We start from the raw sequence: 25,447 nt of genomic DNA, 5'->3' as shown, positions 1-25,447 counted from the left end.
TTGCTAGCTAGCACAAGCTAATATCTGTGGAGAATTGTTATGATTTCAGCTAAGCCCCGCCCACCAAAAAATTGTCATACTGTTCACTAACAGTAAAAGGGTCTGTGATTCAATATGGGGGTAGGTGATAGAGATAAAATCCTCCATCACGGTATCTAATTCTTTATTTGTCTCCTGGTATATTTCATCATACGGCCCATCCTTATTTCAACATTTGAACATTCTATGGAAATTATCGTCTTCTGGAGCCAGCCTCAAATGGCTGTTTAAAGAATTGAAGTTTCACACAGGGACATCCACATGCTAATTAAATAGACATTCATTTTCATATATATGAGGGGATGTTGATATGGGCAATTATTTGTTTTTGGCCTTTGACAAACCCTGTGCAATGTAGTCAAAGGGCTGGGACACTACTGTTTGTTTCAGACCCACTTTGTATACAGTGAATACACTATAATGGTGTAATAATAATCTCACCTGCAGCTTGAAGTACATAAAGTATGTATTTGCAGTATTAATGTAGTGAGACTCAAGCCTCTTTGCAACACAAAGGTGATCAAATTAAAGGAGAAACCAGTGTAAGATGGTTCACAGTGATGGGGCGTCTACATGTGTGGTGGTCCATTAAATCCATTGAGGCGCCCTTGAATAAGGCATTAATCATCTAAATGGTCCAGTGGAGCTGCCAGCAGCATAGGACTGTGGCTGGTTGCACTGGAAGGTTCCCAGGTTATGTATGATTATGCAGCAGAAGGAACACTGCATACATGATCAGCACAAAAGCTTCCTGAAAATAGAGACATTGTTAAAATTAAATATAAATGGGAGTGTTGTTGGGATGGGGTGTCAAGGTTTTTTTTATTGTGTTGAGTTAAATTCAAAAGTGAAATGTCTGCCGATGTTGCGAATCACACCCCAAGTTTTCTGCGGTGTTAACACCTGTTCAGCACTCGTAGTGTTTGGAGATCTGCGACGTGAATATTTTATGTTGACAGCTGGTCGGCGTGTGTGTGTGCATGTGTGAGAGTGTGTACTGTATATGTGTGTGTTTTTTGAGTGTGACTGGGTTTGTATCCATGTCACACTTTGCCTGCGACAGCCACAGGAAGTAGCTCAAACTGTCATTGAGGCCTAAAGTGTCAGACTTACTTTTTTTCTCTCATCTGATGACAGAATGGTGACTTCTTTCAGAGGTTAGTGTGTATGTTTGTGTTTGTGTGTTTTAGTGTGTGTCTGGGAGACAGTGAGTGTGTAAGTGAGATAAAGTAACCAATCAGAGAAAGTGTAAAGATACTCAGGTATTATCTGCCTGCACAACATTGGGCCACAAGAAAATGAGTGCCTTAGTTTTCCTCTCATTAGTTTTTTCTTGATATTGTTTTTAGTCTTTTATCATTATTGCTTGATTCTACAAATAACCTTCCTGTGTAATTTAAGCCCTTGAACACACAGGTCACATGAACTACCTGGTTGCTCAGTTACTTCATTAGTAGAAGGTAACAGAAAAAACAAAAGAGGTAGGGTGATGCAAGGAAGGGAGACCTCATGGATTTCCTCCTCTGTGCTGTTTTAACTCTTTGATTGGATCTTGGTCCTCCCACCTCCTCTCTGTTCCTCTCTTTGTGTCTCCAGGCTAATTAATGACAAATTAGATTAGAGTCACAGTGAACTCTGCTCCGTGCAACTTCCACTCCTCTTTTGTACTCCAAAGTAGAGCTGCGTGATTATGGCTAAGTATCATACTCCAACTATTTTGACAGATATTGCAGTTGGCATTCAGTTTTACTCATTTAATTGTTTTACTCTCTTCTCTGCTGAGCTGTTAACGCCAGTAGATATAACACTGCATTGATTCAAGCTATAGGCAGTTTGTGAAATCTTTTAAATTTGGTTAATTTGTGTGGTCACTCTACTTTTGTTGCCTTTAGGACAGACTCTGTGTGTGTTGTGCTTTTAGTTTCAATATAGTTTACATAACAAAAACAACAGGGCCACCCTGTTGTTTAGCATGGGTGGTCTCCAGGAAGTGCAGTACACAGACTTCACAGTGGTGCATCAAAGATGGCAAAGCAGGACGTTGTACATTCCAACCTGATGTTTTGAATTTGCATATCCTGTTAATGTAGCTTCACATTGTTTAGTGTGACCATACAACAAGTTACCCAAGATATGTGTTGTGGTAAAACTTCAACCCAATTGGCGAAAAAAGTTGGCATTGTATTCTCTTGCAAACCATTGATATGTTGCATTTGTACTTTATTTTGTAGCGCAAAAACCACTTGAATATGGCTAGCAAACAATCATGTCTTGGCTTAAAACACACACATTTGGTGGCTCAATGCTGCATTGTGTAGATGAAAACTACTCAAGTTTGATGGCTCAAATGGCACTGGGAAACATTGCGATGTGTCAGCGAAAAACACCCAGGTTCTGTAAAAATTACCCAGGTTTGGTGGCTTAGACACTGCTGGGAAACTGTGAAACAGGTTCGGTGAATCAGACATCACTGAAATGAAATTTTCTTCTGGCAACTGGGCAGCTGACCTTTGGTTTAGACTCTTCAATGTAGTCCTCAGTTACTACAGCAGTATTTGTTATTAAAGTAATATAAGTATTTGGGGTTTTTTTTTCACATGAAACGTATTTCCCTATAGACCTGGTGAAATTAATCAAATTGAAGGTTCCTCTTATCCTGTGTGTGTGTGTGTAGTGTGTGTTAGAGACTCAATACTGACAGTTCAGCCTCTTGAATAGATGGACTTGACCTCCAAGTTAATGACTGTTACAAGAGGAGCTCAGACCTGTGTGTGTCTGTGTATGTGGAGGGGTGAATGTTTGTGTGGGTGGATGAGTGAATGGAGGGGTGTCTGCAGAGAAATGAGAGTGACAGCAACAAAGAAAAAAAAGACAGAAATCGTGGATCGAGGAAATCAGAGTCCTGCAGGTTTGAGGAGAGCTGAGCTACTTAGGATAAGCTGGGGATGAGAGGCTGCAGTCATGGTCTGCAGTGTGTTTGTGTGTGTGTGTGTGTGTGTGTGTGTGTGTGTGTGTGTGTGTTGGAAAACAGCATTTCTAGTCTTGGGTATGTCTCCTAGTGTGTATGCATTTATATACTTTTACTTATGTGAGTTGATTTGTGTGGGAATTGTTTGCCATATTTTTTAAAAGTAGGTATACTGACACTCCCAACAGTACCATTCCACTATTACACTATTACTGTTACATTAAAGGGAACTTTGCCAATTTTCAACCAGCTTTATATCTATCTATATATATATATATATATATATATATATATATATAATCATGGGTAGTATGTGTAAATGAACTGTGTTAAAATTCCCTCTATCTAACCAGTGCCCAGATATCCGGCAAAATGCAAATGACAGAAATGAGACAAAACATGTCGTTGGAGTTTCACTGGCTCTCACAGGCTTTTGCTGGTACTATAAGCACAGCAAGACACAGCCCTGCCCCTCTCTCTCGCTTTCTCAATCCAATCAGACGGTAAAACATGGCAATCTTGATCATTTGTAAATGTCTATTAGTCACCTAAAATGGGTTTAGAAACAAATTTTAGTGTTGTGTTTAGCTGTAGTAGCAAGAGTTTGTAAACAGGAGGTGGTCGCCATACTGTTTCCTGCCTAGTAAGAAAAACTGATGTAAAACCGAAAACAATATAAACTAAGATGCTGTAACTGAATTGCATATTTTTTTATCCCAAATGTTTTTATGAATGTGTTTCACTGTTTAACTGTAATGCGAGACTGTTTGTTGCTAGCCTGCATCCATTGTGAAAACAAACAAATTCCCATTACATTACACCCACCAGTGGGAGTGGTTATTGGTCTGGTGGGGCACAGTGCAATCTGGTAGTTTTCTCTTTTTTCTCTAGTCATGTATCACCAATTTTTAAAAGTTTTTCCACCTTTCTACTGCATTGACAACCTAGTTTTATGCAAGGGCCCTTTTCGTATCAGCAAAGTACTTCTTTAAGGAGCTAAATCTTTAATAAAACAATATTCAGTTATGACTTTTCAAATTGATTTAAGTCATTTGCAATTTAGCTCTTTAACTTTACCATGTCACCCTTTGTATTAGTAGTTCATTTGTAGTTCCTGTGCTCATTGTCTGCATTGTGGGTAGTGATGGGTACCTTTCACATTTGAACCGATACGGTACCGATACCCGGTACCTGGGAATCGATACTGGTACGCAACGGTACCTGTTTTCAGTACTTTTTTTGCATGTATGTGTGGTAATAAAGGATATTTCATTTAGAATTTTTTTTTTTTGGTCAAAACTAACATTTATTTCTCAATATCAAACAGGATAAAACAACATCTAACACTGTAACATAATATCAAAAGGTAGCCTATATAATTGACTATGCAGCAGTTCTTTTTATTGCACAAAATGAACCCACTCCTACTACCTCCTATTCCTCCTCTTTCCCCTCTGGGAAAAATATGTGTGGGGGAGTGTAACGTTAAATTTAGAGAATACGAGGAACCGAGATGATAATAACTAGGGCAAGTTAAAATGCGAAGCTAACGTTAGAATGACCAGAACAAAGCCCAATCATCTTAAACACTAAGCTTATTAATTACCTGGAACCAATGTAGCTGATGCCCCGCTTAATCACCGTCGTCATCATCGAACGTTAATCCCACTTCTTCTGCCCCGATGCTGGCTGCAGATGACAACGAGCCGCTATCTGCAGGTGTGCTAACGCCGGGAGAAGTAGCCTTAACTTTCAGGCTATCAAATACTGTGGAGTCGTCAGCCTTTAAAAACACCTTGTGCTTGACCAGGTGCTTCCTCAGGTTTGAGGTATTTCCGTAGCTGGCCTTGTGTCGCAAATACTGCAGCGAGCGTAGTCTACATCAAACTTTGAGATATGGAGCTACATCTTCAACCTCTTTCTCTCAGCCATGCTGCTTTGTTGATAGTTGCTACTGATGTGATCACGCTCTCGTGCGTACAATGCTGCGTTCACGATAGGCAGCGAAAACGTCACTCCTCCACTCTCGAAGTCCCTAGGATGCGTTCAGGTACCGAAATGTGGTACCGTTTGATTTTACGTGAATTGATACTTGGGATTACCGGCCGAATTCGGTCGGTACCAATAAAAGTACCGAACTCGGTACCCATCCCTAATTGTGGGGAAACTTTGATAGGGGATCCATGGTAGCACCCAGGCATGACGGACTCCCTTCAGGAAGGAGAGAAAGAAACAGGAAGAAAAAAAAAACATTCTATAAAATTCTATATGGGCAGAGAGCAAATTATTGCCAGAAAGAATTATTTCAGTTTAGTCCTTGTTTAATTAGAGCAGCTTTTGTGGCATCCAGTTGTTAACTTTCTCAAGGCACAGACAAAACGAGAATGTAGGACCATTTGAGAGAGCACTGGATAGGTGTAGATGTCATCTCAATAGCCATAATAACATAACTGTCTTGGAGAATTTGACCAAGAGGGAGTGTGTAAAGATTGAGCAGGAGGGGCCCAAGAAGAGATCCTTGTGGGACTCCATAAGTCATGTTGGTTCCTTTAGATTTACAATTGTCGATACTGACTACATACCTTCTAAATATGACCTAACCCCTCTGAGGATCGTTCCTGACAGCCTGACTCAATTTTTCAGTCTATTTAGTGGTATTTTAGGATCTACAGCCTTCAGTGCTGTAGTAAGATCCAATGACATCAGGACTGATAGGCTTTCCGAATCATTGTTTAAGCCAATGTCATTTGAAATCTTTTTGAGAGCAGTGTAGTGCTATGATGTGGGCAGAAACCTGACTGAAAGCTATCAAGAATGTCGTCCATTTGCAAGAAATTGTTGATTTGGTTAAAAACTACTTTCCGAATTATCTTGCTTACGAAGCGAAGATTTGAGATATGCCTGTAATTGTTTAGTGTTGAGGCATCCAGTTTTCTCTTTTTCAGGAGAGGCCTGACAACTGCAGTTTTTAGTGATGCTGGAAAGATGCCTGACAGTAGTGAGCCATTTACAATACGCAACAAATCCACTGCCAAAGAGTTAAAAACCTTTTTGATAAGCTTGTAGGCAGAATATCTGGTGAGTACGTGGATGGTTTAAGATGCACTATTTCTCTGAAAGTTTTGTTATTAATTGCAGTGAATTCAGACCTGAAGGTGGTTCTTTTTGCAGAGGGTGATAAAGTCCACTTGTCTCTGAGTGGAGTTAATACTTTGTCTGGTATTTTTTTCAATTATGGGATGGAATAAATATGCTAGCATTTTTCAGTTTAAGAGAGTCAGGGAGTGACTGCAGTGGAGGGTTTGTTAACCTATCAACAGTGTTAAATAAAGCATGAGTATTATTAATATTACCATTAATAATTCTAGAGAAATGGGAGACTTTGTAGAGATAATGTTTCTCTTTGTAGATTCAGATAGTCAATCTAAAGTTTTTCTCCATCCTTGCTCTGCCTTCCTGCATTCTCTCCTCTTATATGCTACTGTTGTGGCATTTCTCCATGGTGCATTTTGTTTGCCAGAAGTTTTTTGAGACCTCACAGGTGCTATTGCATCGAAGACCCTGAGTATTTTGGAATCAAGCTGATTAAAAAAATAATCTATAGACCCTGCTTCTGTGATTGTTGAATGAGATGGAGCTGTTATTTTACAGAGCACTAGCATTCTCATTGATGTACCTTTTTCTTTAAATGTAATTATACAGAAAATCAGACAGAAATAGATGAAAATTAGCTTCTTCCGAAATGAGTTTTTCATGAAAATTACCAACCCCTTTTCTACTTAGTGCAGAGTGCAAGAGAGTGCAGAGTCAGCATCATTTGAGATTGTCAGGGCTCATTTTCCTCCTTTCAGAAAAGACATTTGCAGCCACTTATTCGTGTAATAACTTCCACAGGCCCGAAAATTGCCTGAGCTGACCAACACACCATATGAAAACTGACTGGTTTGTGAGCCGTACACAGAAAGTGGTAAAAGGGCTATAACTTGAGGTGACACCTGTACTCTAATGCTCAGAGGTACATAAGACACCTGTCAAAGCTGTTCTTTGATGGGCTTATCAGTATCCGTCAGAGCTGTGGTTTTTCACATGAGGCCTGAGGCAGTTTTGGAGGGTCAGATGATGGCGATTGCCCGTAAACAAGGTTGAATGTTGTCTGTCTGCATTTTGTCTCAGCCTCCAGGCTGGTGTTTTATTATTATGATCATCTACAAACAGAAATGCTATGTCCCCATGCTATACTAGACCGTAGAACTGGGACATACAGAGGCAGTCAGTATACAAGAATCAAGTGCACTCTAGAACAAAACCATTAAAAGGAAAATGAAAGTGTTGCTTTCTAATAATACAATACTGTATTCTAAAATCGAGTAAATGTAGTCTTTCACTTCCTCTCACTCACTTGTAGAACTCTCCTCCTGGGTTAGTTATTGCATTAACCAGCAGTCATTACATTTTCAGTTGCTACGTGCTGCTTCATGGCCAACTTTCTTTTAAAAAAGATTTTTTTTTATCTCAGTGGGAGTCCCTGGTTAAAGGTTAAGTGAGAAATAACTGAATAAAAACTCTTGGTCTAAGTTTGGCTGTGTGCTGTAGCTCTGTGTGAGTGTACAATTATATCACCTGACTGTATTATTGCACTGCATTGACTCTGTTCAGAGATTATTTTGTTGAAAATGTTGGCTGGACCTGCTGTTAAACATGCTGCATACCAAACTCAGTACACTGTGTACTCTCAAGGGATTTTGGTAACAACCAAAGACAGGTCTGACTGCAGTATACCAAATTAGCACAACCGCCATATTATTATTTTAAAATCAGTTTGGCCTGCTCTTATACATAATGACCTGTATAAATAGTGTAAGAACTGGTGATACAGGGAGCAGCTGAGAATACATGTGCAGTACCATAGTTTATGCTACAAACTGCACATTTAAAGGGATAGTTCACCCCAAAATCCAAAATGCATATTTTTCCATTTACTTGTAGTGCTATTTGTTGATTGTTTTGGTGTGAGTTGCAAAGTGTTGGAGATATTTGTCATAGAGATGTCTGTTCTTTCTCCAATTTGATGGAGGTAGTAGCCACTTGGCTTGTGGTGCTCAAATCACCAAAAACAAACAAACAAAAAAATACATAAATTGTAATACCTCAAGATAATCCACAGACCTTGCTATGAGCAGTTTCATGTAGGAACTATTTTCTTCCTTCCAAACTACACCTAGCAACTGTATCACTGCGCACAAGAAAGCGTACATCTACTGCTAGCTCTCTTAGCATCACTGAGCTAGCTAATGTTTCAGCTCAGCCAAGGAGGACACCAACAATGTTTTCATCTCACATTGTCACAGGCACCAGCCTCCTACATTGGTAGATGCTCGTTTCCGCCTGCACAGTGGCATGGTTGGTGGCACATATAGCTCCACGAGCAAAGTGTCATCTAGTTCCGTTAAATTCTAGAGAAGGCAGACATCTCTATGGCTGATAGATCCAGTACTCGGCAGCTCACACCAAAACATCCAGATGATAAATAGTATGACAGGTTAGAGGAAAAATATGTATGTTTGGGGTTAACTGTCCCTTTTATAGAGAAACAACATGGTGTGGTGCAGTATTGTAGGCACATGAAGCACACAAGTTTGTAGTTTCAGAATCTGCAGAAATGCTTGCACCTGCATTTGAGGGTTCGTTCAACCAAACTTCAAAAGGGAAATCATTCTTACTTGCACTAGCCGTATCCAGCCATGCAGATAATATGGGTTTTATTTGTCTAGGTTTAATTTGTTTTTAGTATAAAAGACCTCAGTGTAAACACTTTTCATCTGAACTTTTTACCAAAAAAGTAGTTCCAATGAAAACCATTCACAGATGATCACAGAAGAAGTGGTACTCGGGACAGGCAAGTTTCTATTGCATTGTGAACATTGAATATAATATTTCCAATGCTTTGAGAAATGCAAATTAAATTCCATTTACCTCCACTGATTGATAACTCAAAACTGCGGCAACTAAAACCAAAATCTTGTATCATTAAATGCCACACAAGGTAATTTGGTGAACTGACCATTCAGACAAACCCTTAGCAGCGTGATTGTACCTCACCTGTTGGCAACAGGACTCAGGTGTGTGAAGTATTCACTGGTTTTAACCACAGTGAAGCAGAATATTCTGTGTGGCTGTGCTGTTGATTAAGCTTGACATGATGAGAGCTGAAGAGCTGCCTGGATTAAAAAACTGCTGACTCCTCTCCCTCCGCTGTGCGCTCCCTCTCCATCTCCTCCCTGCTCTTTCCCGTCCCTCCATCCCTCGCTTTATCCCTCATTCATTCAAGTGTCTCTTGTGATGTTGCTTATAAAGCAAAGGGATAGACGGGGACTCATTAAAATCAGCCCCCCCCCTTTCTCTTTCTCCCTATCTACCTCTCTTCATCTCCCTCTCGCCATCTTCATCAGATGTAATTATGGCAGCACAACGTGGGAGGAGCCTGCACAGCAAAATTATACTTTCAAATCTCCTTCCGCTTCAGCTATTCAAGGAACGAGACCTACATTTTCAAGCTGATCAGAGAGAGAGCAGAAAAATGGGGGTAAAGACGGAAAGCAAGGAAAATGGGAAACTGAAGGGGATATGTGAGGAAGAGAGAAATAACAGGGAGAAGAAAAGCAGAAAGGAGAGGAAAGACAGCTACAAAGAGAATATGTTAAGGAGAAAAGGAGGATGTCAGGCTGTAGCAGTGTTGTAGCCGCTGAGTTAACAGAACATGGGATCAGTAATGCTGTCATGCTAGAAAATGCCAGACAGCAAAGCAGGCTGGGACGGCACAGTGGGAGGAAGTGCTTAGTTAGGGTACGTGACTGATGCAGACATTTTTTTTCCCTCATCTTCCCCTTAAATTCAAGGAGCCAACTTGTCCTTTAGCAAAAAAAATAACGGGTGGGGTGATACAGTACGTTTGCGCATTGCATTCTGGGAAGGAAAGGGGATGGGAGAAACGCTTGAAACGTGCACAGATTTACTAGCTTTGCTCTGGTTGCAGAGGAGCTAAAATAGCACTATTTATTGCAGCTCGGTCGCTGTGGTGGATGCAAAGCTACAGTAAGAAAGACAGGACGAGAGCAGGTTGGCACAGTTCAAAGAGGAGCTGTGTGTTTTTTGCAGTCGGGAGAAATTAGAGAGCCAAGCAAGGTCCGGACACAAGGGAGTATCAGCTCTCATCTGGAGGAAGAGGAGAAGGAAGGAGGAAGACAGGAGAAGAGGAGGAGGGGGTGATGTTTCCTTTATTTTTAGATGCTGAGAGGTGTTTCGTTTTCATTTCATTTGACTGTGTGTGTCTCTTATTGTATCTGTTTGTGTGTATCGCTTGTGTCACTTGATTTCTACGTGTGTGCATACCTGTGTACTCCTGTGGATTTATGTGTGTGTGTGTCTGTGTCTGTGAGAGATGTAATGCTTTTTCACTCAGGTTGCGGTTTCGGCTCAGCAATCACTCAGTGCTGCAGTCAATTTGTGGTTGATTTACCTCTCTCTCCCTCTATTTCTGGTTGATTACAACTATTCTCTCTGCACCTCTGTTTTCCACGGGAAGAAAGATGGACCATATTCTATGTGTAGCCATCCAAATGCACTCTCGCTATCATCTGCAGCTTTGAAGTTGGCTGAATGAATACAGTGTCCATGTGGTTTAGATGAGACACTGGTGCATCCTGTCTGAGTCAGTGATGATATTTAAAGTAATCAATTGCAATCAGCTTTGAAAGGAAAAAAACCCCAATGAATTATAGTTGTTTTATGTCTATGATGTCCTCTATCTTTATTTATTCTCTTTCTTTTACCTGGTTTCAGCGCAAAGACTTCTCTTACATCACTAAAGCAAACTCTTCGACCTTACAGATCCAGTCAGTGAAAACGTGCAAGCATGGTTCAAACCCACAAAATCTTATCTTCAATTGCAGTAGAGATTCCTACTAGAGATTCTTAGAAGCTAAATTTGATGCTAAGCTAAATACGCTGATGCACAGTCCATCTCTGATTGTTCCATTTGATGTATCACTACAGTCGTAAAAACTGTTTTTAAATGTTTCACTCACTATAGATATATTGCCTTAATGAAGAGTTGGAACAAGCCAATACAGACGTGTGATATCACCAGGCAGACAAACTAAAATGTTTTTGTCCCAGACGAAGGTTAAAATAATAATCTGTTCTCTGTCTGCAGGTCCAGGAGTGGCTGTGTCTGAACTGTCAGATGCAGAGAGCCCTTGGCATTGATATGACCACGCCTCGCTCCAAGAGCCAACAGCAGATTCACTCTCCGTCCCACCAAGCCAAACCCATTGTCCAGCCTCAGCAGCCCACACCTCAGCCAACACAGCCGGCAGCAGCAGCACAGCCCAAACCTTTGGCACAAAGTCAGCCCACCCCACAGCAGCGGCAGCAGCAGCAGCCACAGTCTCAGCCTTACGGCCAAACTCAACCCTACTCCCAGTCCCAGCCATACTCCCAGACACAGCAGTATCCCCACTCTCAGCCCCAGCAGTACCCTGCATCCAAGCCAGGGCCCCAGTCTCAGCCTCAGTCCTCCCCAGGCTTACAGAGACATCCAGGCCCTGGCGGGCCCCAGACTCAGACAGGGTCCTTCCAGCAGGGCATGAGATCTGACCCATACTCCCAGGGAGGTCCTGGAGCTCCTGGAGCTGTTGGAGGTCCTGCAGGAGGTCCAAATCAACCTGGGGGTCCACGAATTCCACACCCAGGTGCTGTGCCCCTTCCTGGCTTGACCAAGGCTCCCTCCCAGCCTGATTTGGGTCGAGGTTCTCCGATGCACCAGTCTATGGCACGCCACCATGACCAGACAAGAAGTGCTGGCTCCTCCCCAGCCCACAAACCTCAGGGTCAGGCCCCTCCTCCTGCCCAGGATGGCCTGACCAAACTGTTTGGCTTTGGAGCATCGCTACTCAATCAGGCGAGTACTCTGATCAATGTTGACCCTCTACCCACGGCCTCCACCCAACCAAGCCCTGCACGAGGCAAGGTGGTGTTCAGTAATGCAACTCCTGACAACAGGCAGCAACAACAAGGGGCTCCTGGCACCAAACCATTTGGTATGGGGGGCCCAACTCAAATGGGTGGTCCTCATGCGCCGAGCCAAATGGGTGGTCCTCATGCGCCGAGCCAAATGGGTGGTCCTCATACACCGAGCCAAATGGGGGGTCCTCAAGCGCAGGGCCAAATGGGAGGCCCTTATTCACAAAGCCAAATGGGGGGTCCTCATATGCCGAGCCAAGCAGGAGGCCCTTATCCACTGAGCCAAATGGGGGGTCCTCATGCACCAAGCCAAATGGGAGGTCACCAAATGGGCGGACCATCACAGAAGCCGCAGACCATGTCCCATCAGCAAGGAATGCCGCAACAGCAGTCACCTGCTCATCATCAAAAAGGGCCACAAGGACAACAGCAATCACCTGCTCATATGCAGAAAGCTCAGCAGAAGCAGGAGCCTGCAGTGGCCCCCGTGCCTGCTCCAGAGCCTGTGAAGCCTAAAGTGAACTGTCCTCTCTGTAAAACGGAGCTGAACATTGGCAGCTCCGACCCGCCCAACTACAACACCTGTACACAGTGTCATAGCCAAGTGTGTAACCTGTGTGGCTTCAACCCCACGCCACATCTGGTGGAGGTAAGTGAAGTGTTACACATCCATGCAGTACAGTGTACACACAAAGTCTCCCACACACAGATACATGCATACTTCATGTATTCCAACAAGCAAAACATGCGTCACAACAAACTGTCTTACACAGTGTGTTAAGTGAAAAAAAAAGGTGGGAAAGCAACTACTTTCCATGGATGCAAAACCAGAAAATGCACTGTTTCAAATTTTCTGCACACTTTAGCACAGGTGATAATCTGACTGGACACATAACTATTCACTTCAACTTGTTTTGTGTGCTGTCAGTTTGGGTAGCTATGTTGCCCAGTTTTCCCGCATTGTCCTGCTGCTTTCATGTTTGGTAACCCTCTCAGCAAGATGCTTGAAATCATGACAGCCTGCTCTTGACCAGGTACCAGCCCATCCCAATTATACACACACAGAAAGCAAAAAATGTCTTCTCTGACAAATTATCAGTTCGCAATTTTGTTCTTGGAGAACCACGTCTCATTAAGTCTGATTATTTTTACCAGATGTTTCGTTTATAACAATATCCCACAGCTGATGGACAACAAGAGGTTTAATCTTCAAGAGGCAGACTTTTAAATGTGTGTTGTAGAAATAAACCACATCATTCATCATGACCAGAGTTACTATCTTCTAAAGAAATACTAACTTCTGCTAGCTCTGAGCAAATAACGACAGAAGTACTTGGCAAATAGCCAAATACATGGCAGTGGAGCAACAGGCAAACAGTTGCAGGTGGCATCAAATATCTGATGCCATTTGCTCTCATTGGCAAAGGCTTTGGGCATTGGCACCATTGTTTTCCTACATCTGGGGCATTTGTTGTTGGGCTATCCCCACATCACAACCTCTCTGGTCAAGCACATTTAAAATACCACTGTAAAACTATTATTTTCAGCCACTGGCCTTAAATTGTAAAATAGTGATATAAAACAGCAGCAATAATTAACAGCATGACAGAATTGTGTTAATTTCTAAGTTACTCAGTTTCACTAAAACCACACTTTTTTTTCTGTTGCCAGCAGGTGGGGCTTTGCCCCACTTACCTCAAATGGCCCTTCGCCTCTGGTCACACACATATTTGGAAATAAGAATAGTACTCGCACACACACATTCAGCATCATCTCCTCCCAGACAATCGATACCATTCAGCACAAATAGAAAATGCTATTCATTCCACTGCTGGACTTCCTACTCTTCACTGTGTGGATGCAGTTAGACCTGAACCTCTCATCTTTCCTCTGTGGAATTCACCGTCTTTTCTTCATTCTTTTGGTTTTATCATCTTCAGTGTTTATAGGGTCTGTATTTTGCTTAAGTGTTTTTTTTTTCTTTTATGAACTGATTTTCTTTACGTCCTTCTGTGATAACTGTAAATTGTTTTGTTTTTTTCCTCTCTCCCTTCTCACTGTACTTTCTCACTCTTTCCCACTATATATACTAGGGCCTACCTCTCTGCCTTTTCCATACGTTCGGCTCTGTCTGTCCTCCTGTTATATCTAGCTTCTATTCACAACTTTTCACTACTTTAGTCTTCCACTAGCCTTTCTATCTCTTGCAGTAATTCTGAACTCCCCTCTTTATTGTTTTTATTGTCTATACGTATAATGCTGTATACATAGATATAAATCTATGTACGTACACCTGGCACCTTGGTACATGGATCTACATAAGCTTGGGTTCCTAGGTAATTTGATTAGTAATTAAAATTATTCTCAATTGTGTTAATCCATTAATCCACACAACCCTTTTCTTAAGTAACATATACCTACATATGAACAGTTAGGAAAAGATTACTGAAACTATTTTATGCTTACCAGAGTAGCTACACGGATATGCAAGACTCCGCTCCTCTGCCAGCCCTTAGAGCTACTGTGGCCTGTATTAGACTTTTTCATTTCTGCAAAAGAGATTAGTAATCTTGTTAACTGGACCACATATTCAAAAGACATACCTGGTGAACTGTAACAACTAGGAGTTTATGTTGCGTTCCTCTGTGACATAATGTAAGGTGGCCCAGTTTAACTGCTGAGAGAACAACGTACTGACCCATGGATGATAACAACGAAGAGCTACTGGATCATAAATTTGTAGAACCATTAGGGGCCATGTCCACCAAAGTGTTTTTTCCCTGAGTCCAACTTTTCTTTGTAATGCTTTGCAGTGGGAGTGCCACTAACTTACACTGCGCTACAATCACTGTGCGCATTCTGCGCTGACTACGGCCAGTTAAGCCTAATTCACATTGCACGATTTTCACCCTGATTTTGCGTCGCGGAGACTATCGTAACTGTAACTCTCGCCAACTGTGTTACGACCTGTGTGTGCACACCACAAGATTTCTACACCAAGCCCTCGCTGACAGAGCCCCAGATAGCGCGGTGACGTCACCAAACTTGGAGACGACACAACGTAAAGGCATGGATATTCTTTATTATCCTGGGTCCAAACACAACGTGCTCCCCGTGATCCTGTGGATGCCGCCATTGTTGTTGCTTGCTGGCCGGCTTGTCAGTGTTGCCAGATCTTGGGAGAGAAACAAGCAACCAGGGCTGTGGAAACAAGCCCAAAAGAAGCAACTATCATGCATTTAAATAACTTATTAGACAGATATATGTAGAGGAAGGTGACGTTTAGACAGCAAGCCCAAATAAGCAACTCCACCTTAGAAACAAGCCCAAAGTTGCAGCTAATGAGTGGACCTGGCAAGTGGCATTCTCGGAACCCATCGGCGGTATTCAGCGTCTGACTTCCGGCAGACGGCGATATACAGCCTCTGGGGGCGGACCCCTGATTTTTTGGCATTCCGTTTTTTTTTTTTTAAGACATTTTTAGGGCATTTTTTGCCTTTAATTGATAGGATAGTGAAGTGTGAAGGGGAGAGAGAGAGAGAGGGAGAGACATGCAGCAAAGGGCCACAGGCTGGAGTCGAACCCGGGCCGCTGCAGCAACAGCCTTGTACATGGGGCGCCTGCTCTACCACTAAGCCACCGATGCCCCGGCATTCGGAGGAGGCGAATTTCCGTTTCCGACATCCATTTATATATAAATAAATATGCTGAACCATTGCGATGGATTCAGAGTTTGCAGTGAAGCCAATCATGTTCCGCTTCGTTAGTTCACCACGTGGAGCGTTTAACCTGGCAACAACTGCAGCCGGCTCAAACGTGATTGATCAATATCACGCGGACTACAAACAGCCTAGCACCGTAAACCAGTGCTCTTCAGGCACTCTACATTCACTGAATGTAGAGTCTGTATATAGAGACTAGGCAAGTGGCAGCCCTGTGGCTTGTCCTCCTCACATTTCTTCCGTCCTTCTGAGTGCTGACGTGGGACGTATCCTGCCTCTCATTGGTTGATGCTCTTTGTCAGTCGTGTCACACCTCTCCATTTTTCTAGCATGCCAGATATCCAGTTCCAGTCACAGACGAGGGGGCAGCTTGCTCGTAGGCTTGTTCACACATGAGGACTCATCGTGGCAGACTATCTGCCGTCTCACCTCCGACCTAAGGTGGCTCTCAAGATCCTCTGCGACATCAAAATCGCGGTGAAAATCATGAGTTAAAAAAATATTCAACTGCTCAATCACAGTGGGGGAGGGACAAATACCACAAAGACAAACTGTCACATCTTACATGTACAACAACAATAGAGGAGAAATCTGTTAAAATACTGTATATATACAGTACAGGCCAAAAGTTTGGACACACCTTCTCATTCAATGCGTTTTCTTTATTTTCATGACTATTTACATTGTAGATTCTCACTGAAGGCATCAAAACTATGAATGAACACATGTGGAGTTATGTACTTAACAAAAAAAGGTGAAATAACTGAAAACATGTTTTATATTCTAGTTTCTTCAAAATAGCCACCCTTTGCTCTGATTACTGCTTTGCACACTCTTGGCATTCTCTCCATGAGCTTCAAGAGGTAGTCACCTGAAATGGTTTTCCAACAGTCTTGAAGGAGTTCCCAGAGGTGTTTAGCACTTGTTGGCCCCTTTGCCTTCACTCTGCGGTCCAGCTCACCCCAAACCATCTCGATTGGGTTCAGGTCCGGTGACTGTGGAGGCCAGGTCATCTACCGCAGCACTCCATCACTCTCCTTCTTGGTCAAATAGCCCTTACACAGCCTGGAGGTGTGTTTGGGGTCATTGTCCTGTTGAAAAATAAATGATCGTCCAACTAAACGCAAACCGGATGGGATGGCATGTCGCTGCAGGATGCTGTGGTAGCCATGCTGGTTCAGTGTGCCTTCAATTTTGAATAAATCCCCAACAGTGTCACCAGCAAAACACCCCACACCATCACACCTCCTCCTCCATGCTTCACAGTGGGAACCAGGCATGTGGAATCCATCCGTTCACCTTTCTGCGTCTCACAAAGACACGGTGGGAACCAAAGATCTCAAATTTGGACTCATCAGACCAAAGCACAGATTTCCACTGGTCTAATGTCCATTCCTTGTGTTTCTTGGCCCAAACAAATCTCTTCTGCTTGTTGCCTCTCCTTAGCAGTGGTTTCCTAGCAGCTATTTGACCATGAAGGCCTGATTCGCGCAGTCTCCTCTTAACAGTTGTTCTAGAGATGGGTCTGCTGCTAGAACTCTGTGTGGCATTCATCTGCTCTCTGATCTGAGCTGCTGTTAACTTGCCATTTCTGAGGCTGGTGACTCGGATGAATTTATCCTCAGAAGCAGAGGTGACTCTTGGTCTTCCTTTCCTGGGTCGGTCCTCATGTGTGCCAGTTTCGTTGTAGCGCTTGATGGTTTTTGCGACTCTACTTGGGGACCATTTAAAGTTTTTGCAATTTTCCAGACTGACTGACCTTCATTTCTTAAAGTAATGATGGCCACTCGTTTTTCTTTAGTTAGCTGATTGGTTCTTGCCATAATATGAATTTTAACAGTTGTCCAATAGGGCTGTCAGCTGTGTATTAACCTGAATTCTGCACAACACAACTGATGGTCCCAACTCCATTGATAAAGCAAGAAATTCCACTAATTAACCCTGATAAGGCACACCTGTGAAGTGGAAACCATTTCAGGTGACTAGCTCTTGAAGCTCATGGAGAGAATGCCAAGAGTGTGCAAAGCAGTAATCAGAGCAAAGGGTGGCTATTTTGAAGAAACTAGAATATAAAACATGTTTTCAGTTATTTCACCTTTTTTTGTTAAGTACATAACTCCACATGTGTTCATTCATAGTTTTGATGCCTTCAGTGAGAATCTACAATGTAAATAGTCATGAAAATAAAGAAAACGCATTGAATGAGAAGGTGTGTCCAAACTTTTGGCCTGTACTGTATATATTGTGTTTCCTCTCGTGAACCCGCACAGACCAGTGGGTCTGTCCTCTCCCTGCATGCTTCAGCCTTCCATTCATCCAAAGCGAATACTCTACCTTGTGCTGTCTTGTTCTGTGGATATTCTGTATCATAGCAACCAGAAGCAACCAAAGCATCTCTGCTGAAAAAAAATGCAGCACATCTAAAGCGCTCTCAAATGCTCCCTGCTGTGTGCTTCCTGAGGAGCACCTGGTACTTTCAACTAGGAAAAAAAAAAACCGCTTTGCCGGACAGAGGGCCTTAGACAGGCAGCAACCAGCACAGCAGCAGCAGACCACTGAGGTTTGTCAGATTGAATGCTACATGCCACATGCTAGCAAACTGTTCCTCAGCAAACAAGCCAATAGAAAAGTTATAGCAACCACTGAAATTGGAAAACAATCAAGACTTCACTTCAAGTTACAAAGGAAACAAATTAACCAAAAAATTGGCTTGAGAATGAATTTTTTTGTCACTTTGAAATCAGTGTAACATGGCCACCAATCCATTAGCTGTTAAATGAGTGAAGCCTCATTTTCACAAATTTTAAGCGAGGCAAGACAAGCTTTGTCTTTTCATGGATACTTGGTCCATAAGAGGAGAATGAAGAAAAAAGCAATAAGGAAAGATGGAAGGTGAAATGAAAAGGCCAATATCTGAGCTGGATATAAACTGAGCAAGAAATAGAGATAGATGAGGGGACGAAAGCACGAGTGAGTGGAAGGTCGAGGAAAGGCAACACACAGAGGAAAGAGAGATAGAAAAATAAAGATAAAGACTGTGGACCAAGAAAGGGCAAAAAGGCAAAGGATAAGAGAGAATGGAGGCTTCAAGAGACGCTGAATCACACAACACAGACATCCTTTTCAGTTATGCTTTCTTTCTTTCCTTCAAAGCGATTCTGCTCATGCCACAATGAAATGACTGTAAAGGCCGACTGCTCTCTCACCTCCCCTTTATTGATCCAGTCGCAGGCTTAGAGGTGAAAAGAAGGAAGCGAGGAAGCGACAGAAAAGGGAAAATGCCAGACAAATAAGTAAAGGAAGTTAGTAAGGAAAGAAGAAAATACGGTATTCAGGATGTATGCAATAGAGGAAATATGCAAGACATGGACTATGTAAGAAAAATGAGAGGGATGTATGTCAGAAGGGAAGTAAGGAGGTCTTAAGGAGGGAAATATTCAGGCGTGAAAGAGGGAAGGAATGAATGATGTGGGGAAGAAGCGTAGAGGCAAGAAAACTTGAGAGAAGAAACACGAAAGACAAGAAAAAGAAGCAAGGATGCATGTAAATCAGTCATTCAGTCAGACTGAGAATGACTTGAGTTGTATTTACTTTAAGGCAGCGTGATGCCTTCAGGGTCTCTGGGGAATACGATGGTTTATAGTACTGTACTGTACTGTACTGTCACTGCCTCAGGGTAGACCGAGAGATAATATACACACACACAGCAAAGGGAAGGGGTGCTTCAAAACGTTATTTAGACCGTGAGAAATCAACGCCATTAACTGTCACACACATGCAGATATAAAAAAGACATATTATGTAAAGAGTCAGTATGCATGTGTGTGTGTGTGTGTGTGTGTGTGTGTAATGTGGGTTAAGGCCTGCAGCTCTCCAGAAGACGTGAATGAAACAGAGAAGAGAAGATAGAAGGACGAGAGGCGGGAGAGAGAAATGTCAGAGGGATTTAAAAAATTAATATGTAATGACCAGCAGATGAAATTCCTTTCAATAAATTAGAGAAAAGATGATGATGACGCAGTGAATTTGTTAAATACTCATAACTTTGAGTTGCAGTCAAGCCGGGAAAAAGAAGTGATTAGGACTGGAGAAAATGGATACCATTCACTGAGATTATGAAAAAGGAGTGGGAAGAAAGAAAGGGTAGACAATTAAGAGAGAAACAGTCTCAGAAAGTGATGGAGAGAAACACGGTGAAATCAAGAAGGATTGAGAGACATTCAGAGAAACACATGAATTAAAAGGACATTTAAAGTGAGATGAGGAGCAAAAAAGCAGTGGAAACAGATGGAAGAGAAATGGAAAGAGGCTGAGGGGAAACCAAACATGCAGAGCTGAATCACGTGCAGCCTTCGGTCCAGAGGGAAGACAGGCGCTAACACACACACACACACACACACACAGAATACAGTAAGTAGAACAGTAGGGGAAAAGACAGAAAAAAAATCAAGTGAGGAAAGCAAAGAGAGGGGGAGGGGAAGATGACAACAAAGTAGCGATGGGATCATGAAGCACAGTTTTTGCTGAGGAGGTTTCACTGATAGAGGGCAGTTAAGATAAATCTCCTCATCTAAATTCTAAAGGCTTTGAGTTTTTAGCCACACTGGCGCTGTTGCTCCAGGGGTGAAAATGTCAGTCTGTCAGTCAATATCTATGCAACCATCTGGATCGAGTGCTATTCATGAAGACTGTCCTGTTTATGAGTATCTCAATAACTGTTTAATGGGCTGCTGTAAGATTTGGTACAAATATTCATGTTCACAATAGGATGAGTTGTAATAACTTTGTGAATTCTGTGACCTGTCACCTCTATGTACCTGCAATCAAATGACATTCCCATCAGCCTCAGCTGTGCTTTGAGTTTAGTGCTAATTAGCAAATGTTAGCATGTCAGTATACCACACAAACAGCCTAAATACATATAGCATGGCCATAGTAAAACACATGCAACAGAGCGCCTCCATCATAATCAACTAAAGCGGCTACACACCACTGAAGCATGCAGGCATTGAGCTGCGCATCTCTTTTTTGTGTGACTGGTGTTTTTTTTTCTGTACACGCAACTATAGGGCCCCCAAACAGGTAAAAACTACATCAAACTGTGTAAAAAATGAGAACAATCTTTATATAAATTATTAAAATGAGTACACTAGAGGCAATGTGACATAGTAGGTTAACCTTGTAGGGGATTTTATATTTCACTTTAAAATGAATCAAATCAATGCATCCTGTAGTTCAAACGATCCAGTAAATTAATTCAGTACCGGTTAATACAGCCTATGCTTCCAAGCCCTGCATAAGTAACCGCATTATCACTTGGCAAAATTCAGTATGCACATATTAAAGTTGGCGCAACCACACACTACAAAGACGGAGTCTGTTTTGCAGGTATAAAAATCGCCCCGCTAGGGGCGCCCAGTAGCTCACCTGGTAGAGCGGGCACCCCATGTACTGAGGCTGAGTCCTTACTGCAGCAGCCAGGGTTTGAGTCCAACCCATGGCCCTTTGCCGGTCTCTCTCCCTCTTTCTCTCTTAAGATGTCCCATCAAATCACCTTGCTTATATGACGTATCGCAGCAGTGCCCCATATCTCTCGGCCTGCATGTTAGCATAGTCATTGAGGCCATGTTAGCATTTAGCTCAAAATACCACTCTGCCTAGGTAGTTATATAAGTCTAGTCATATAGTTCATACCTTCACACCATAGTTGCAGGTAAATCTCAAACCTCCATTAAGACCTACATCATCTCAGTGGTGAAATTTTGACCCAGTAAGTTCTACTTTTCGTAAGTAAGTTATTCTCAGCATTAGTAGGTGTCATATTGTGCTCAGTAAGCAAACTCAATTTTTACTGCGTGTTTTCCCACTTAGCCATGTACAGACTGAATACAATTATTCACTGAACAAATTACAGTATGAATCCAAACTTAATGCATTCAGAGTTATATTTCCTCACCACATGCTTTGAAGCTTGAACTGGCTCAGGCTTGTTTCCCACCTCAGGTTTTTGTTCAAAAACTGATTCATTTTTGTCTCTGAATTAGAGAAAATGTTAGCTACAGTGACACAACACATATGTCTCTCTGATGATTCTCAAATATAATTGGTCATTAAAATTTTGCCTTTTCCTTGAATTATTTTATTTTTATTTTTGTGAATTATTGAGCATATTTAGACATAAAAATAATGACCTTTTAAATTACCAAAAATTTAAATTATTTACTTTAACCATTTGGCCATTTGGCAGTACCTCCACGGTCCACTACACGGCGCTCTGAGCCACAGCCCACTGGTTGAGAATAGCTTCAGTAGAGTTGTGACAGAGAACAACCTTGTGCCTTTACTGAAAAATAAATGTGTTTGACAAGGCGGTGCAGATGAGAGTTAGTGTTTGAAAAAGACAGGAACGCTGTGTGATAGAGAAACACGAAGGGTAGCGCTGGCTTGATGTATCAATAATTTAGTAGGTTTTTTTATATAAATAGCGGGACAGATAAAATATGTAAGGGGCAGGCAGCGTCTCCTGGAAATGAAAAGTAAAAAGTTACTATCCTGTCCTCTCTGCTTCTCTGCTTAATGCCTGCTTCATATAGTGTTTCCTTCATCCCTCCTTTCCTTTCCTTTCCTTTTTACTAATAACATTTATTCTTTTTCCTGTAGTCTGCTTATCCTTTCTTTTATCAGTCCCGTCTAATCATATAGAGTTTGAAAGGACCAGAGAGAAACTTTGGTGTATGTTGTCTATATTTATCTGAAAGTCTGAGCTCAGAATTCAAGATGAAAACATATCAAACATATTAAACAGGTCTGACAAACCATGACACACACACACACACATACACACACACACACACACACACACACACACACACACACACACTACCCTTACACTGTATAAGCAGGTGTTAGTGAATGAGTGAATGAGGCCATTTCTCTGTCCAGTCTGTCATTCAGGCTTTCACAGCTGTCATAGCTGCTGTCGGAACAATTATCAGTGTTACTGCACCAAATCCACCTGGATGTGTGTCTAAAAGTGTGTGTGTGTGTGTGTGTGAGTCTGCACATCTGAAGGAAACTGATTAGTGTTGTGACATTATGGGCTCTAGTTTCGCAGACCGGGTGAGGTGGGGGTGCAGCGCACCTGCGCTTCGCCAACTGGGTGTGGCCAGGCGGATTTTGCTAGTTTGGCACACCATGTGCCTGGCGCAGCTACTCCTCTTTCCCACCTCCGTCCCTCCTACCTACGCAAGTCGGAAAGAGGGAGGAGAGAAGGCGTGGAGTGGGTTTTACACACATCACACCAATCAAATTTGGTGCGCGAAGGCGTAATGAGAGTTTACTCAATTCGCCACTGCAGAAGAGAGCAGCAGCATCAGACGGCCAAACTTCTCCCAGGAGGAAACTGATGTTTTGGTCCGGGAGGTCCAAGCTCGCAGTGTCCGAATATACGGAACTGCGAGCAGACCTCCACAGGCTGATGATGCAAAGGTAGCCTGAGAGGAGGTCACCACAATTGTAAATCAATGTTGCGTTTCTCTCGTGCGCGCGCTCTCTCTTTCTCTCTCTCGCAGTCTCACTCTGTTTCTTTTCTTTTGACTTTTCTAAGATGACAGATGCTGAATATATACTCCTTATCTGATGCTGTGGCTGTTTGTGGTTGGCTGAGAGGGATGTGAACTCATTAGTTTGCAGATGTGTTAATCAAATCAGGTTGGGTTTCCATTTTGCGTGCCAAACGGTGCCAATCCCCTTTGATCTGACATCAGATGTGACGGGACAGTCGATATAGAGATACATATATGTGCTGATAGCAGATAGTTGCATTGAATAGTGGTTTTGTGGGTATTTATTACATTATTAATGTGCCTGATATTCTGGAAACCTGCCTGTGAGGTTTTGGTGACGTGTGCGCACTGTCCGCCAAACTTCGGCTTACACTGGCTGCGCTCCACCTGCGCTGACAGTAGACCTGGTTTCAGCTGGTGAGCTATTAGCGCACCTTCGGCGAAGCCTTTTGGCACGAAACTGTCACTGCGCCAAGCTGCATCTGTCGACACCTCCCCCTGCTGCGCCGCCACACCCATCTCAGCGCACCTTGGTCTGCCAAACTACCAAACTGAGCGTGCCTCGGGTTGCGCTGCTCGAAACTAGCTCTGCGCTGGGTTCGCCACCCTGCGCTGCGCCGGGAAACTAGAGCCCCTTATCTGCATTAGTGTGTTTGTGCATATGTAGTATGTGTTTCTGTGTATTTTTATATTTGCAGTTGAGTTTGTGTGAGTGTGTTAGGCTGGATGCCAGACTGAAACTGCTTCTTCTGTCTAACCTTAACGAAACTAAAGTGCGTTCAAGTGCTCCTTCTGTGCTTTTCTGGTTAAGTTTTCTTGGTTAATTTCAGGCGCTGGTTACACTTGGATATGAGCACTTGAAATCATTCATGTCAAATGTTATTTTATTTGGAAAATCTTAAGGAGTTTTGCCCTAATAGCCCCAGTATATATTATTTTATTGTTGCTGAGTATCGACAATGGAGATGGTGGCTATAATTGAACTGAACGGCAGGATAGTGGCTCTGATGATGGTCCCTCAGTGCTACGTCTAAACATTGTAATGGCAGCAACAGAAAGTTTGCTGATTTTTGTAATTTTATTTTTACTTTCCAACTCTATTATAATCTAATGTAAGTACTCGAATATGTAAATTACTTAAAATGCTCATCTCTTATTCTCACTGTTGCTGCTTCACATTAAAAGCCCTCAACTGTTAAACCATATGTTGGCTAACATTGTGAAGCAGTCACAGGTAATGCAATGTATTTGTCACAAATACCTTTTACTCCTCCCTGCTGTCAGGAGGAAAACCACTTACACCATGTGCACACCATGAAATCACAATATGTCTCCTCACGCATGATAGGAAAATTATGATTATTGACTGACAATGTGAGGCAGAATAAGAGCAACACATACACCAGTTGCTCTTATGCTGTTGCATCTCTGTCAGAAAGCTGCTCCCAAGAACTCTTGGGCTTGTATTATTAAAACACGTTAACCCCACTAACCACAGATGTAAACTCTAGGGCAGCTACCATGGTTTGTTCACTTAGTTAAGATCACAGTCAAAGGAGGTTTTTCTAAATGAGACCCATTGTTTGCTGCTATAGTAACCATCTTATTATAGTGTCTTTGCACTCACACAGTCAGATGCTCTGCCTCAGGGAAATGCCACAGTGGCCAAAAGGTTAACATGGGTAATTTAATGAGTTTCTGTGTGTGCATTTATGTGTGTGTGCATGCATGTGTGAGAAGTTACCAAAGCACTGATTGGTCATTCGAAAGGTTGTACTATGAGGGTTATTAGGGCTAATGGAGTGGAGTTGGGTTTTATTTATATTCCTTTCAGTGTTTTAATATGTTCCTCTTCTGTCCCTCTACCTTTCCCCCACATTTAGCTGCTCTCTGTTGTGTTCACTTATTGTTCCCTCTGCTCTTTACTCCACTGGGGAAAATAAATAAATAAAAGAATAACAATCTGTAAATTGATGAGCAGAGGGCAGAACACCCAGAGAGAAGCAAACTAATGGAGCGAGGAAACAGCAAGAAGAAAATTTAAGACAGGGGCTGCATAATGTTCCATAAACTGTGTGACATTTAGTCAGCACTAAACAAATGAATGCCATGAACCAAGATCTGCAACTAAA

At 42.4% G+C, this 25,447-nt stretch overlaps 1 protein-coding gene across 5 annotated transcripts in view; it reads left to right on the top strand.

Moving 5' to 3' along the window:
• bsna (bassoon presynaptic cytomatrix protein a) overlaps window positions 1–25,447 on the top strand; it is a 206,714-nt gene that overhangs the window by 86,821 nt on the left and 94,446 nt on the right. For 4 of the 5 annotated variants that reach the window (XM_049580095.1, XM_049580097.1, XM_049580096.1 and 1 more), the window contains exon 3: window positions 11,220–12,677. In XM_049580095.1, coding sequence (XP_049436052.1) covers window positions 11,220–12,677 — 1,458 coding nt within the window. Of the gene's footprint in view, window positions 1–10,004; window positions 10,270–11,219; window positions 12,678–25,447 lie in introns of those variants that run through there. The other variant, XM_049580098.1, reaches the window with a different exon arrangement.

Source organism: Epinephelus fuscoguttatus, linkage group LG7, assembly GCF_011397635.1.
Source record: "Epinephelus fuscoguttatus linkage group LG7, E.fuscoguttatus.final_Chr_v1".
Lineage (NCBI taxonomy): Eukaryota > Metazoa > Chordata > Actinopteri > Perciformes > Serranidae > Epinephelus > Epinephelus fuscoguttatus.
This window is presented reverse-complemented; position numbering and strand designations above follow the sequence as displayed.